General features: G+C 42.7%; 1 protein-coding gene across 1 annotated transcript in view; it reads right to left on the bottom strand.

Moving 5' to 3' along the window:
- The window catches only part of SPICE1 (spindle and centriole associated protein 1), a 30,595-nt gene that overhangs the window by 8,154 nt on the left and 6,964 nt on the right, over positions 1-15,477 (bottom strand). The window contains exons 5-11 of the mRNA XM_029912769.1: positions 14,260-14,381; positions 12,543-12,649; positions 9,813-9,955; positions 8,955-9,095; positions 6,581-6,846; positions 2,696-2,827; positions 1,703-1,838 (exon numbers count right to left, since the gene is read on the bottom strand). Coding sequence (XP_029768629.1) covers positions 1,703-1,838; positions 2,696-2,827; positions 6,581-6,846; positions 8,955-9,095; positions 9,813-9,955; positions 12,543-12,649; positions 14,260-14,381 — 1,047 coding nt within the window. The remainder of the gene's footprint in view (positions 1-1,702; positions 1,839-2,695; positions 2,828-6,580; positions 6,847-8,954; positions 9,096-9,812; positions 9,956-12,542; positions 12,650-14,259; positions 14,382-15,477) is intronic.

The raw sequence follows: 15,477 nt of genomic DNA, 5'->3' as shown, positions 1-15,477 counted from the left end.
CACACACACACACACACACACACACACACACACACACACACACACACACTTACTTACTTAAGCCCCCATATGTGTGACCTTATATCTGGATTTCCCCTTAACAGCTTTGTTCAGGGCATTAATGCCTGAGAGGGAAAACTGTAGGAGGGATAAAGCAGGACATGGCTGATCATAGAACTGAATGGCTGCAGAACAGCTCTCTTAAATGTAAAGAGCCAAAAAGGAACTGGTCTGTTAGAGGCATTGCGTACAGTTAGTAACATCTGCTACAAACTAATGTCAGATTAAGGGGAGTCTACCGCTCAGAAATCACTGTTCCTCACTGACCTTAACAAGGAATGAGAAAATCCTCCTTTATAGGGAGGGATAGTTCAGTGGTTTGAGCATTGGCCTGCTAAACCCAGGGTTGTGAGTTCAATCCTTGAGGGGGCCACTTAGGGATCTGGGGCAAAATCAGTACTTGGTCCTGCTAGTGAAGGCAGGGGGCTGGACTCGATGACCTTTCAAGGTCCCTTCCAGTTCTAGGAAATGGGATATCTCCATTTAAAAAAAAAAAAAAAAAAAAAAAAAAGTATCCTTCCAGAGCTTCTTTCCCATGTGTGGAGCCCTGCGTGGATACAAAATGTGTATCTGCAGCCTATCTGTGATCTGCAAACATGGTCCATGGCTATAAAGTGGATATCTGCACATTTGCAGGGTTTTACCCATGTGCCATTTGCCTCCTCAGCACCAGCTCCTCCAACAGACTCATATGAGACAGTTGGCTTCCTTGATTATCAAATACCTGTTGAAGTAACTAATGAGTTAGCCTCATCTACTACTGCATCAGAAACACCTGGCTCGTGTCTGAACCATCCAGAGAGGAGTCTGAAGGGAACAAGAACTCTCCTTCGTCAAGAGGTACAGAAAGAAACATGCTTTGACTCTTTTGGAAGAGTATTTTTGGAAGACATCCCAAGGAGGGCAGAGCATTTGGAGGGGTTACTTGTGTTCAAGGAAGGGGAGCTTTGCTCTGAAACCTCTGGAGTCACAGCAGAAGCAGCTATGTGGGCTCTTCCTGAGCAGAATCCTCATAGAAAGAGTAAGGAAAGGGTCATTAATTGTAACAGAAATGTTTGTAGTATAACCACATCTACAGCATAGGTCCACAGTTGGTTACGTGACTGATCCTCACAGTCCAGATCCAGGCTTGGAGCTGCCAGTGAGGGGAAGGAGGGGAGATTAACCAGAACTGTATAGAAGAGAATATTTATTTATTTATTTAATTAAATAAATAGACAGACAGACAATATGGCTGTAAAATTCAAAGATTAGCAGCTGTGTCTCAGGGCAGAGCATTTGAGATAAGAGCTGTTTACTGTGGCCTAGACTCAGACAACAGTTCCCAGGTTTATTTGGGAGGTGCCTAGAAAGCATTTAACCCATTGGCTCTTTCTGTGCAAAGGGGATCCATCAATCAGCCTAGGACTAGACGTTTGTCTGTGTAGGACAATTTACTGCCAAGTATGATAGTTACTATCTGGCATAGTCCCACTGAATTCAATGAGATTACAACAGGCGTCTGCTGGATCAAGTTCTAGTTTGTGTCAGTGATTTCTTGGCAACTATCCCATACTGTCTCAGATGTTACTTGGAGCGGAGGGTGTTTTTCAAAATGTCACCTAGGATTCTAAAGCTACTAATGCGCTGAAATGATACCCACCTTGACTGTTGACTGCAACTCCAACATCTGTTGGACTTCGCCCTCTGTTAGGATCTGTTACAGGGAGGCTTTTGAATGCTTGAGTGAGTGAAATCAACTGTTCATCTGTTACCACCGTATATTGCTGAAGTCTTTTCTAAGGGAGGGGGAAAAAAACCAAACAAACCACACATATGCATAGAGATCTGTGTTCTAGGGACAAAAATTAGACAGATGTATTATTCCTCTGAGTGGAGGAGTCTATTTCCCCCCTTAGTGCCAAAGCTTTAATCTGATCTCAGTGAGGTGCCAAACAAAGGCATCTCTGCACCTGTCTCCTCTATTTCTTTCTCCTCTTTTTGCTTCCTGACTAGCTCCATATTTTACTGATTACCCCCCCACTGCCACCCATCCTCCTCTTCCTTCCCCAGGTTGCTTTCTCTTATGGCTGCAACTTCCACCCTAATCCACCACAGCTGCAGAGTGAAACTGATAAGACCGCAAGTCAGTTCCACTTCACTGCCCCTCTAGTATTAATATTGTGAGAGCAGAGGCAGATTTTTAAGCATGTAGACTACACAGTAGGCATCCATTGAAGTAAGGCTAAGCTGTACTAAATCAATCTTCTGTCAAAGTTTAAAGGGATTTTCTCAAAAAAGTGTTTCTCATTGTTCCTTTTAATTGATAGGAATTTGGAGCTTGCTGAAGTGAGGAGACTATACCACTAGTTAGAATGAGGCACTGAGGGTTGGCATTACACTTCCACATACCCCTCTATCACAACGTCCCCTGCTACTACGTTCCTCGGATTCTTTAATTATCACATTTTCAATGCTGATTTGTAGTGCCGTCCCTTGCTGTTAAAGTCCTTTGCCCCCTATGCTGCTCTGCCAATGCACATCAACTCAGACACGTCATTCTAGAGATAAAGAACCTGCTTAAATCTTTCACTGCATTAGTTCCTGCCTTGGGCTTCATAGGGTGTCAAAGGAAAGGCTCAGCAGCTCTTTGTACCTGTATGGCAGCATTTTCTTCTCTGACCAGAAGGATTTCAGTTGTCAGAGCATCAATCAGTGCTCTGTGTTCATTCAGCATCTCCTCAAGCTGCTGCCTCATCGTTGCTTCCTGACGCAGCTGCATCTCACTCTGGGGTGGGGGGGGGGGGGGGGGGGAGGAGAAGGGGGAAGAAAAAACACAATCAATCAATCAATCCAGGTTCATGTTTACAAGAGGGAGTAACTCCAAACCTCGCTACCAAGTTAGCATAGAAATACAGCTTTTGCTACCAGCTTTAAAGGTGACGTCAGTGTTACCATCGCAATCCTGTTCATTGCACATACAAACTGATACTATCCCTTCCTCACTCTCCCATGATGCCACAGGAGTAGGGAAGACCCTTTAAATTCCTATGCGTCTTTCTTCACAGCCTTTATGAAAAAGACATAACCAGCTCTTGGTGAAGCACTCTCACTCTACTCCGACTTCAACTCTATACTATAGGATTACACACACAAGACAATGTAGAGTTAAGGGTGCTGGTGCTTGCCAGTGCTTTGTGCTACTCATGTCAGGCTTGATCTTCCTGGCCATTCTGGTGAAGAGAGGTCAGACCAATTGAAGGAGAAGGCATCTGTTCTCCAGTATTGTTTCTACCAGGGCTGGGAGCAGAAGAGATCCGATTTTTGTTTCTTGTTGGAGGCAAAACAAGTGTATTTAGAAAATACCCCATTAGAGGGACATTAAGCAAAGGATCTTGTTGTTCAGATCCCCCTCCAAGATTGACAGTTTGTAAATTGATCTTATCCTTTAAAATAAGCTAATGCAATGGAGAGACATTTCCTCTCTGTCCAGGGAGAACTCTAGATGCTTCCTCTCACCTGCAACGAGGAGCTGACAGTCCTGCCTGGCCTGTTGATATAGACCACTGCCATCTTGTTATCAGTGGTGGTCAAGAGAGGGGAGAGGTGTCTCAGAACATTAGTGATGGCACTGATCTCCAGCCAGCTGATGCTCCTCCTGGATTCGGCTGAAGATCATTTGCCCCGCTATGAGTGTGACAGCATGAAGGCTGATACAGGTGTCTATGACAATCCTTGTCACTGCTGGATCTGAAAGAGGCTTTCCTTGAGTATTGTATATTGTGCTACTACAGCATTGATGATGTGAGATACAGTGAACTACAAGGGGACTCCTCACTGTGATTCCCCATAGAGAAAATGACAGCCTGGAGAGGTTGTGTGTGGAGAAAGATCCACTGGACTGTGCTAGACACATCAGATCAAGCAGGCAGAATGCTCCTCCAAGTGGTTGTCTGTGAGTTATGAATAAGAGGATCTACACTCTTTATTCTGAGAATGCACAATCTGGCCCCCAAATGCTGGAGATCCTGAGAAGTGTTGGGGAGCTCTTTTCCAGGTTAAAGACAAAGCTGTGCCTCTGCAGAGCTTGAATTAGCCAACTGGGCATCTCAGATGGCTTCTGCTGGCACTGGACTGGATGAGAATGTCATCTGTATAGTAGTAAATGTAAATCTCCTCCTCCCTCAGGGAGGTAATCAGGGCTATCAAAATCTTGGAGAAAAGCTGTGAGGCCAAAGAGGGGGACAAAAAGAGGATCATGTATTGGAAATGATAACTGTCCAGAGTGAAGCACAAATACTGACAGGCAGCTGGAAGGGGACATGCTGGTATATCTCCTTTAAGCCTATGGAACACAGGTAATCCACTTTCTGAATCTCTTAAAACTAGGAAGGATAGATTTTCTAGCCTGACCTGGCTGATTGGTTTAGGTACCAGTAGAGCCAGGACTGAGCAGAACTATTCCATACTTTTGGGGAACTCAAACCAGTCTGAAATAAGAGCTCTGGGCCATAGTGGTGTTGGGGGACAGGGTCAGTGACTGCAGCCAAATGCGTCTCCTAGTCTTACGTGCTTTGTTTATGGTGAGGAAGGCTTTCGAAGTGGGGGTAGGGCATACACAGCACAAACCACTATTGAGATGTGTCAGTGCTCTAATTTTTTTGTCCAGTGGAACTTTGAGGGAAATAGCATTCACAGGATGAGTGGCTTTGTTTTTTTATACACCTCTACCCCTATATAACGCTGTCCTCGGGAGCCAAAAAAAAAAAAAAAAATCTTACCGCATTATAGGTGAAACTGCGTTATATCGAACTTGCTTTGATCCACCGGAGTGCGCAGCTCCGCCCCTCCGGAGCACTGCTTTACTGCGTTTTATCCGAATTCGAGTTATATCGGGTAGCGTTATATTGGGGTAGAGGTGTATGTATAAGTAAAAGCAGTAAGAAGATTTTAGAATTCACTTCAGGAAAATGACCAAATCTATTCCACTTTTCTTTAGGGATCTTATACAGTTTGGCATAGATCTCAGCAGTAGAGGATTCTGCCCCGCCCCTTCATAGAGCTATTCTGCATTTATTGCCTCCTCCAAAGAGAGTTTAGTGTTCGAAATGCAGCATCTCTTGCTTTTATATTTAGAGGTAACTCTAGCAAAGGATTCAAGAGACCAGAGTCTCCCTTCCTGCATTACTTATTTTAAGGATAATGTACCAATATCCTATCAGAAGTTCTGGATTATGAGTCTCTCTCTCTAGGACAGGAGCCAGATGAGGGTTCACTCTGCACACAGGAAGAGGAAAAAACCTCTCTGGAGGCTCCAAGATCTCTTGGAATGCTCTTTTTCTAGGATGTGTAGCCCATCCTTTGGCAACTCCTAGCTGGCTGAAGGGGGAGGGAGGTTATCTTGGCAAATAAGCCAGGGCTGCAGAGTCCTTCCAAGCATAACCCCCCATAATAGCTTTAAGGAGAAGACAGTGGACTGTGATGGTATCATACAGGCAGCATCTCAGTAAGGAACAAGGTCTCTGGGTGCACATGCACCACCACCAAGGGGACAGTCCCAAGGGTTACCAGTATCAAATACGGTGTGGCTGTATTTGGCTTAGCCACTGCAAAAAGAGCAGGGGACAGCCCAACAAGTCACACAACTGTGGCTGTATCCCTCTCAATCAGGGTTTGACCGCATGGCCCACAGTCCATATCTATGGGCTGGACACCACTCGACTCTCTCAAGACCTGAATGGAGACTCACTTCCAATGATGACAGTGACAGATGGCCAGGAATCAATTTCAGCCCATCTTCAGCCTTGCCTGGTCAACAGTATTTTTCAACTAGGGTGAAGGACCAGCCTCTGCTGTTTGTGATGCAACCTCATCTGTGCCTCAGACCCAAGGGTATAGCCTACCCAAATCTTCGCAGTCCAGGCCTAGGCCCAGTGCTCCCTGTGAGGGGAACACAGCGCAAAGAAGCAACACAACTGAAAGGAGGACTATCATCCAAATGCAAGGGTCTAAAAAAAACCCTGTGCTCAGAGCAGAGCAGTTCACTGTGAAACAAGTGGCAGCTAGTGCCTGGGAACTACATCACAGCACCATGTGGAGGAACCAGGAAGGGACGGAGATCTTTAGCATATAACTAATCCCAGAGCACACATACCTAAGACAGATAGAACACTTTTTAAACTATAAAAATTAAATGCATATTCAGAATATTGGGTGTGTTTAAATGTTGCTTTGTTCACAATCAGTTGGTTTTTGTTTAAGTGGACTACATCTCTCATTGAAGTAAATGGGAGACCGCGTCCATTTCAGTTCGGTGAACTCCTGCCCGTTTATTAGAGAGAGCATAGTTTCTGCTGAATTAATAATTTTACCTTTTTTTAATTGCACACAAACAATCCTAACAAAACTATTAAAGATATTGAGATTACAAAGTAAAGGACTTGGAAGTTAGGAAATGTCAAAGTTAAGGTTGTAAATTAATCTATAATCCTCGTGCTTATTCATTCTAGCTACAGAAGCAGGTCACATAACATCTACTCACCTCCTTGAGGTAGCGCATCAGACGACAGAGTGTGTTCACCAGTGACACAGTGAACCCTGTGAGGCCATGACCGTTTTGCATTCTCTGTACCTCACGGCCTGTCCATTGCTCATATTCCTCCATTTCATGCTCCACTTCGTGAATCATGCGATTCAGGACATCCAAGCTGGATTTATTGCCACTTGGGAGTTTGAAGGAAACTGCATTAGCAAGAGAATCATTTCTTCTCTGTTTGGAAGCCATCTGTGCAGTATGATTTCTTTTCACTGAAAGAGAGACAGACAAAAAAATCCTTTAAATTCCAACTGTGGGAGAAGTACTCTGTTCCAGCACTATAATGGACAAAGGAACATCAAAGATAGATGCATCCTAGTCATTTAGATTAATACAGGTGGTTTCTAAATCCTCAGAAACTAGACTCTAAACCTTAACTCTGAGGGCCACCCTAGTGACTTTCAAGGAGCCAGAGACCACACCTGATTTAAATGTATGGTAAATGAACATCAAAATAAAGGCACCAACTCCAGCATTTGTTCATACTTTTATCTTCCTTGGCAGATAATTAGAAACTGTTTGAGGGTGAACTTCAATAACCTTGGGAATATACAGCTGATCAACAACCTTCAGCCCACAAATACAGGGAAGGACAACTGTACATTGGATTTCTCCGCCTTCAGGCCTCACTTTGGGAACCCCTAGTCTAAATTTCTGCAGAACCAACATTGTTTAGAGACTCAACTCTTCTACAAACCCCTAAATATTGAATACATAGATTGAACATCATCATAGATCCGTGCAATACAGCACAGAAAAAGTTCCAGGGAGTGCATTAGGACAGCCATGTAGAGAGGTACAGATGAGTTAGCAGGGAAGTGAGTAGCATGAAGGTATCCCATCTACATTCCCCAACCTCCCATGGACCTTTGCTATGCTTCTCAGCAGGAGTCAAAGTTTGATAGACCTGCTAAGGCACATCTGACCAAGACTTAGCTGTGGGGAACCAAATATAACAGAGCTGAGGCATAGGGGGTGGGACGGGACTTGCAGCAAAAAGTGCACCTATAATTAAGTTACCAGCTCCACTCCTAAGGCATCTTCGCTGTCTGACAAGCTTCCTGTAGTTTTTCAGAAGAGAGTCCTCATATGATGACCCTGAGTGAATCAATTGGACTAAAACTGCTGCTGAAGAAGGTTATAACCTCCCAGAGTCTCAAAGTATATGACACTCCATCCCCAAAACCCCTTAAAACACCCTTACATGTCCTACATGGCAGCTCCCCCAATTGGCTCCCCACAGTCCTGCTGCCTGCTGGTACCAAAACAGCAGTGGCAATATGAAGCCCTAGCAATGGCAATACCACATTGCATACAGAGCTAGTTCCTCATGACATTGTTGCCTCTTTTGCATGGTGAATCAGTAATAGCATGATGTGGATCCCAGTACATATGCACCGAGGTATTAACACACGAAGACTGCGCTTCCTCCCTCAGCCACTTCATGCAAATCTATTCAGTTATGAGGAGTAAGGGGAACTATTCTTTATGCACAGAATTGCCAAATTTCCTAAGTGTTCTATACATACAGCATTATGTGAGAGACATTTTAGAAGTTGGGAGGGACCAGGGTAGAGAGACTGTTTTGGGTCCCCCTCCCCGTCTTTAAGTCAGAGGCACCTAAAAAAATTCAAACACCCAGACCAAATTTCATTTAAAAATGCTTCCTAAAAATTAGTAAGTGTTTTCCTAAAACAATTTAAATGAAAATTTCAAATTGTCCCCTGAAGGGCTGTTGTGCCAAATTTGGAGACTAAATTCAAAACAAGATTTCAGTCCTTCATGAGCAAATCACAATGCAACCTTAGCTATGTAGTCACTACTTCTCTCTCTGTAATCTTAGCAAATACCAGAGCTGAAAGTAAAACTCCAAGCAAAGACTGTACTGTAACCAGGGATCACAAGCAGTAAAGAATTCTCCTCTTTCCCTATCATGTTAAAGTACTAAATTGCTACTGTATCTTGACTTTTAACTCCAATAAATTACATTGATAATCAGTACCGTTTAATGAAAATATGGTCTCAACCAGAGCTTTAAGGGACACTGGAGGAAGGCAGATACACTGTCTCAAGTATACCTCTACCTTGATATAACGCAACCCGATATAACATGAATTCGGATATAACATGGTAAAGCAGTGCTCCGGGGGAGGGGAGGGCGGGGCTGAGCACTCCGGTGGATCAAAGCAAGTTCAATATAACGCGGTTTCACCTATAAAACGCGGTAAGATTTTTTGGCTCCCGAGGACAGCGTTATATTGAGGTAGAGGTGTACAAGTTAGTTACTTTGGATGAAATATTCATTTTAAAAGGATCAAACCTTTTGTTGAAACTTGCTTTTGCTTTCTTAGGTTTGGGTTCAGCACTTGTCTCACAGTGTAAGAGGAATCTGAAGTCTGTTCTTCATCTTCATTCTGAAGCCTTGAATGGACTCTCTGGACTACTCTGGTAGCATTGAGGGCTGATTAAAAAACAAACAAACAAACTAACTGATTAACTGTAAAATATTTCATCCAATGCACTAAATGTCGCAACAACAACTATGTGGGTGAAACCAGACAATAACTACACTCTCAAATGAACTCACATCGCAAAATGATAAGAGACAAAGACACCATATCACCCATGGGCGAACACTTTTCACAAAACAAATCACTCCATATCTGACCTCTTAGTCCTCATCCTCAAAGGTAACCTGCACAACAACTTCAAAAAGATGAGCCTGGGAGCTTAAATTCATAACTTTGCTAGACACTAAAAATAATGGGACTTAAGACACTGGATTTATGATTTATTACAACAATCTGTAACCCACTAACCCCCCTTTTTTGTCCTATGACTGGAGAGATATTAACAGGTCACTTCACTTAGAATACGTGTTAACTACTGATGCTAAACAATCTGTTACACCTTGTATTTAGTTGTGACACTGAGTACCTTTCCCATACTGAATAAGAGCTCTGTATAGCTCAAAAGCTGGTCTCCCTCGCCAACAGAAATTGGTCCAATAAAAGATATCTCACCCACCTTGTCTCTATATATAAACACATTCAAACTGCCAGCGCCAACTCAGATTTCTGAAAATATCCTGTCCCTTCCTCGCCACTAAAATTATTCTGAGTAAGATGTGGTTAGCAGCCTATGTCCTTTGAGAGTTAATGTTCTAGCAGAGCCAAACCTGCAGCTCCTGATGATGGCAAAGCAGTTGTTGGAGTCACAGCTACATTTGCTTTCTGTGATGGAGTAGGTGTTCTCAGTTGCTTCTCAGCCCATAGCTGGGAAGCTCCAGCAGCATTTTCTTCTTTCAGTAAGTGGAGTAGCCTATATATAAGCATGAGAGAGAGAGAGAGAGAGAGAGAGAGTGAGAGTGAGTGTGTGTGCGCAAGGGTACAATGAACTCTGAAATGACAATGCTTACAGCTAATCTTTACCATCTATCCATAAAAAGCCTCTCAAAAAGTCTTTACTCCTGGGGGAATTCTGTGCCACTGCACATGTGCATAATTTATGTCCCCCGCAGATTTCTTTGCTTCCCTGCAGAAAAATGACTCTGCTGGGGAATCAAAACGAAGCCACAAAAATGCCCTCAGGAGTAAAAAGTAGTTAAAATTGCTCAAGCAAATTCCTCATTAATGCAAAGCCTCAAAATCCTAGAAATGAGTTAAATCCTTCCCCACTCTATTTTAGTTACACAAGTACTCCTCCACTGTAACCAACACAAGGCTGGTTTACATTATGAAGGTTACAGTGGCATAGCTACAGCACCACAGCTACACGGCTGTAACCCCATAGTGTAGATGCACACTACAATGACAGAAAGGGTTCTTCTACCACTATAGTAACTCCACCTTCACAAGTGATGGTAGCTAGGTTGATGGATGAATGCTTCTGTTGACTGAACTGCATCTACACCAGGGTTTTAGGTCAGCGTAGTTGCGGCACTCAGGAGTGTGGATTTTTCACATTTCTGAGTGCTTTAGCTAAGCCAAGCTAAGCTTTAAGCATAGAGCAGGCCATGATGACATGACATTTGATAACGACCCCCAGCAAGTGTGCTACTTTAAGAACTCCAACACAACATCCTTCAAACCCAATGCTACTTTCCTCAGTTAACTCAAATACACATTGCTATAGTTGCAAACCAACATGGCCAAATGTAATAAAAATTCTATATAAAAATTTCATTCACAATATAAGTTGCTGAAGTCAATACAACACTGATGGAGAACTACAATCAAAAGAAACAAAAAGATAAGTCTATACGAACCATACTACACCTACACCCACTACAGACATCCACACTAATCCACCAACACATACAGCAGACTTTCAACAAACACACACCACTACCCACAATCACTCAAACATCTTAAATACTAGCCAACCTTATCACTGAGCACATACCTTATACAATGAAACAAATATATGATCTACCCCCTTAGAGCACTCACAAGACACACTTTCAACCTCCAGTTATTCAACACATAAGTACATACGCATATATGTTTCTGCGAGAGATCACTACTGAGAGTTAAAACACAAATAATGGAGTTGATGATGATGAATGGTGTATATGGAGGATATGATGATATGTTAGCTATAGTGAGCACATGTTTGTATAAGTTAAGTATGATAGGAATATGCTTAACTTCTTTTCCAGGATTTTGAGTTTTGCATGAATGGTTAACTCTTCAGTGCAAAAGTTCTAGTCTTTGGCACATGCAAAAAAGATGAGGTCTGCTATGATCTCCTCTCTCCCCTGTTCTTCTTTCCTCCACCTTTTTCACCTCTATGACTAACACTGAGGCTTCTGATGCACTTTCTATCTCTAATACAGCCATCTGTGCAATTGACCCCATTCCCTCCCAACTCCTGACCTCCCTCAGTCCTTTCCTCTACAGATACAAGCATGCTGTAGTCATCATCTCCCACTCCCAAAAGACAACCCCCACATTTCAACTGCCTCTGACTACTACCCCTCCCTTCTATCCTTCACATATGAGATTACAGAACATACCATATGAAACTGTTACCTCAAGTTCCTAACTCCATCCTTGATTCCACCCCCCCGCCCCCCATCTGCCTTCTAGCCTCTTCACTACTGTGAAACAGCTCTTAAAGTCCAACAGGCTTTTCTTAGCCAAGTCCAAAGGTCTCTACTCCATCTTCATCATTCTTGACATTTCTGTTGCTTCTGACATGGTTGATCACACCTTTCTTCTTGATATATTATCTGTTCTGGACTCAATGCAGTTCTCTTCTGATTCTCCTATTTGATCATGCCTTTCATGTCTGTCAATGGGTCCTTCTCTTCCAATGTCTTGCAGTCCACTGGGGTCCCACAAAGTCCTGTTCTTAGCCTGCCCTCTTTTCCCTTTACACTCTCTCCTCTCTGGGTGCTCTTAATTGCTATTAGGGTTTCAACCACCAATCCAATTCCACAAGTCAACCTATTATATGTACTGAGGTAGTGCCTAGAGGTCCAAATCAGGAATGAGAGCCCACTGCACTAGGCACTGTCCATACAACTGAAAGAAGACCCCTGTCCCCAAGTAGCTTACAATGCAAATATGAGACCAGGGGGGGGGGGGGGGGAAGGGGGAGACACACAACAAGGTAACAATGAGAGAATTATGGTAAGTCTAATAAATATCAGTCACAGCTCACCAAGTGCCTAGTCACTGCCAAGTGTTTTGTAGGCATCATGGGAGAGGTGAGTTTTAAGGAGAGATTTGAAGGAGGATATCGTAATAGCTTTGTGGATATTTATGGGGAGCAACTCCTGTGCATAAAAGAGATAGCGATTTGAGAAAGCACAAAGGTGTTTGGACATCTGATTGTGCTATTAAAACACTATGGGGACAGAAGCCTTATGATAGCGGACTGATTGACAGAAACACACACTGACCTGTTTGTGTCAATGTTGGACTTGAAGTGCAAAGACACATCCTGTTCATTCACACTGTCCTCTGATTGACAGTTGGAGGAATCTTCCCCTTCTACTTCATTGAGAGCCTGTCTCAGAAAAACACAAGACATCTCAAATGTTACATGACAGCAATTTAAATCCATCCTTCATAAAGGAAAAAATAAAGTAGTTCACTAGAAACACTTCCCAGAAAACAAATCTCTTTATTGTAGTTCACCTCTAAAATATGGACAAAAATACTCTCATCTTACAGAGAAGACAGGAAATAAATTCATTAATGTTTGTGAAGTACTGGGATACTACAGCGATGAGTACTCTAGGAAAGACCACAGGAAATGAATACTTCAGTATTCAATGCTTTGTTTGGACGTGTGCAGTAAGGCAAGGGCTGCACAATGACTGCAGATAAAAAATATTGAACAGCCGCCTCATTTCCTTAGTAGTGGCCTTTCTAGCCATCAAATGAGATGGGTATTGTGGAAAAACATAACATATGATCATATAATTAAGTGGCAGAATTAATACTAGATTCTGGCATTTCCTAAGTTTTGAATGGTTCACTTTGCAATCTAAACAATATTCTTTTAATGTAGTTTATATATAAAAACCCACATATGAATTGCATTTACAGCACATGCATAAACAGTGACATAATACAATGAAAAGGGCGATATTTCATTGTGCACATAACTTAGGAAAGTCAATTCAGAATTAAGGTCTCCTGCAGTAACCAGAATTTTGCCCTGTGGATGCTTTACAACAGGATCTTTAGTCAGGATTTTCAAAAGAGTAGAAGAGAGCTGGACACCCAAATCTCACTGAAATTAGATGGTGGTTGGGCACCCGCCTCCCCTAGCTTCCTCTGGAAAGCCCATTCTTTCAACTTATCATACAACTCACATGCAGCGATAGAATATGCTACATATATAAATCAAAGGCCACAGCAAAAAATGCAAATAATTAATGCCTCCATATAAAAAGAACCCAGGCTGACTGGCAGAGCAGTCCTGAATTCAGTGTAGGATACTATGTATTTGTTCAAGGTGCTATGGTGTAAATATTAGTACCATAATCATAATAGGAAGACTACACGTATGGTAGAAATGACACTTTCATGCCAAGACCCTATTTTCTGTCACTTGTAACTTTTCTGAAAAGTAGCCCTTTGGGGTGAAGTGTCTTCATCTGAGGGGGAAAAGCACATTAAAGTTATTCAAACTTTACTTGTCTAAAGCAAAAAATATTTTGTTTTAAAACGTTACCTCTAAAAAACTAGTTAAGAAATAGTTAGACTTAAGTGAACATCAAAAGAACACCCTGAATGCAGTCAGCGAAATAGCCACATACAGAGATATCACTGCACTGAAATAAAGGCGTCCGAGTATATTTCAATGTGTGCGCATTCAGCTAAAGGTCAGAGAAATTGGTTCCAGATTTAACCAATCACTTCTACTTTTACTTTTTAATAATGAAACACAAATGAAACCATGTTAATGCAACATCAAAGTTGATGCTTTTTGTACAAAAAGGTCAGGAAATCCTAAGTCAGAGTTCCCAAAGCAACCCAAAATAAATTATTTTCTACAGAATATATGTAGTTTTATCTCAGTACACAGTGTTAAACATAATAATATAGATACTATACACAAAAGAGCTGATTTAGGATAACTTACAGTACATATAAAGAGTACATTACCTGGGGATCCATGATAGATTCACTAAGGATGGAAAGCTGTGTGGGAGGATCACTTTTTTGTACAATGGGACCTTGAGAGGATTCCAGGTCACAATGAGGAGCCATTGTTACATTAGGGAAACCTAGAGTAGACAGAGGAAGACAGAAAGTCATAGCACACAAAGGGCTATTTAGCTGATCAACCATTATCTCAGGGGAAACCAGGTCCAAAGTCCTACCAGTACCTCAGGACTTCTGTACCATAAATTAAGCCCCCGTTTGTCTTTGCAATACATCACACAAGTCAAGGGGAGGTGAACATCACTCCTAAGTAACCCTGGTGGCAAGCCACAAAGTCACACTACATACTTGGTGGAGGGCTAGGGTTGTCACTGTAGATACTGATGTAATCGGAGAAATGTGCACATGCAAGGAGGAACATATGGTCATCACAAGTGAAAGAGAAATGGCAATCCACAGAGAAGAGATGAATGAAACTGTAGAGCCCACCATTCTCTCTGGGAGAAGGGCCAATAGGTTTTGCCTTCTCCACCAAGAGCAAGCAAGAGAGACCCTCATTCATCCCCTGACAAAGCTCCAAAGGCAGCCAGGACAATGAATCAAAGGCATTCAGGAGTGAGACCACAAGAACTACCATAATGGATCAGACTCTGAGGTCCATCTAGTCCAGTACCAGATGCTTCAGAGGAAGGTGTAAGAACCAGGGAGGAGTATAAAAATATCGCTCAGGCATGCAAGAGTGAAATCAGGAAGGCCAAATCGCCCTTGGACTTGCAGCTAGCAAGAGATGTTAAGAATAACAAGAAGGGTTTCTTCAGGTATGTTAGCAACAAGAAGAAAGTCAAGGAAAGCGCAGACCCCTTACTGAATGAGGGAGGCAACCTAGTGACAGAGGATGTGGAAAAAGCTAATGTACTCAATGCTTTTTTTGCCTCTGTCTTCACAAACAAGGTCAGCTCCCAGACTGCTGGACTGGGCAGCACAGTATGGGGAGGAGGTGACCAGCCCTCCGTGGAGAAAGAAGTGGTTCGGGACCATTTAGAAAAACTGGATGAGCACAAATCCATGGGGCCGGATGCACTGCATCCGAGGGTGCTAAAGGAGTTGGCGGATGTGATTGCGGAGCCATTGGCCATCATCTTTGAAAACTCATGGCGATCGGGGGAGGTCCCGGATGACTGGAAAAAGGCTAATGTAGTGCCCATCTTTAAAAAAGGG

This window comes from Terrapene carolina, unplaced genomic scaffold (assembly GCF_002925995.2).
Source record: "Terrapene carolina triunguis isolate 2854851 unplaced genomic scaffold, T_m_triunguis-2.0 Scaffold242, whole genome shotgun sequence".
NCBI lineage: Eukaryota > Metazoa > Chordata > Testudines > Emydidae > Terrapene > Terrapene triunguis.
Note: the sequence above shows the minus strand (reverse complement) of the source record. Positions and strands in the feature narration are given on the sequence as shown.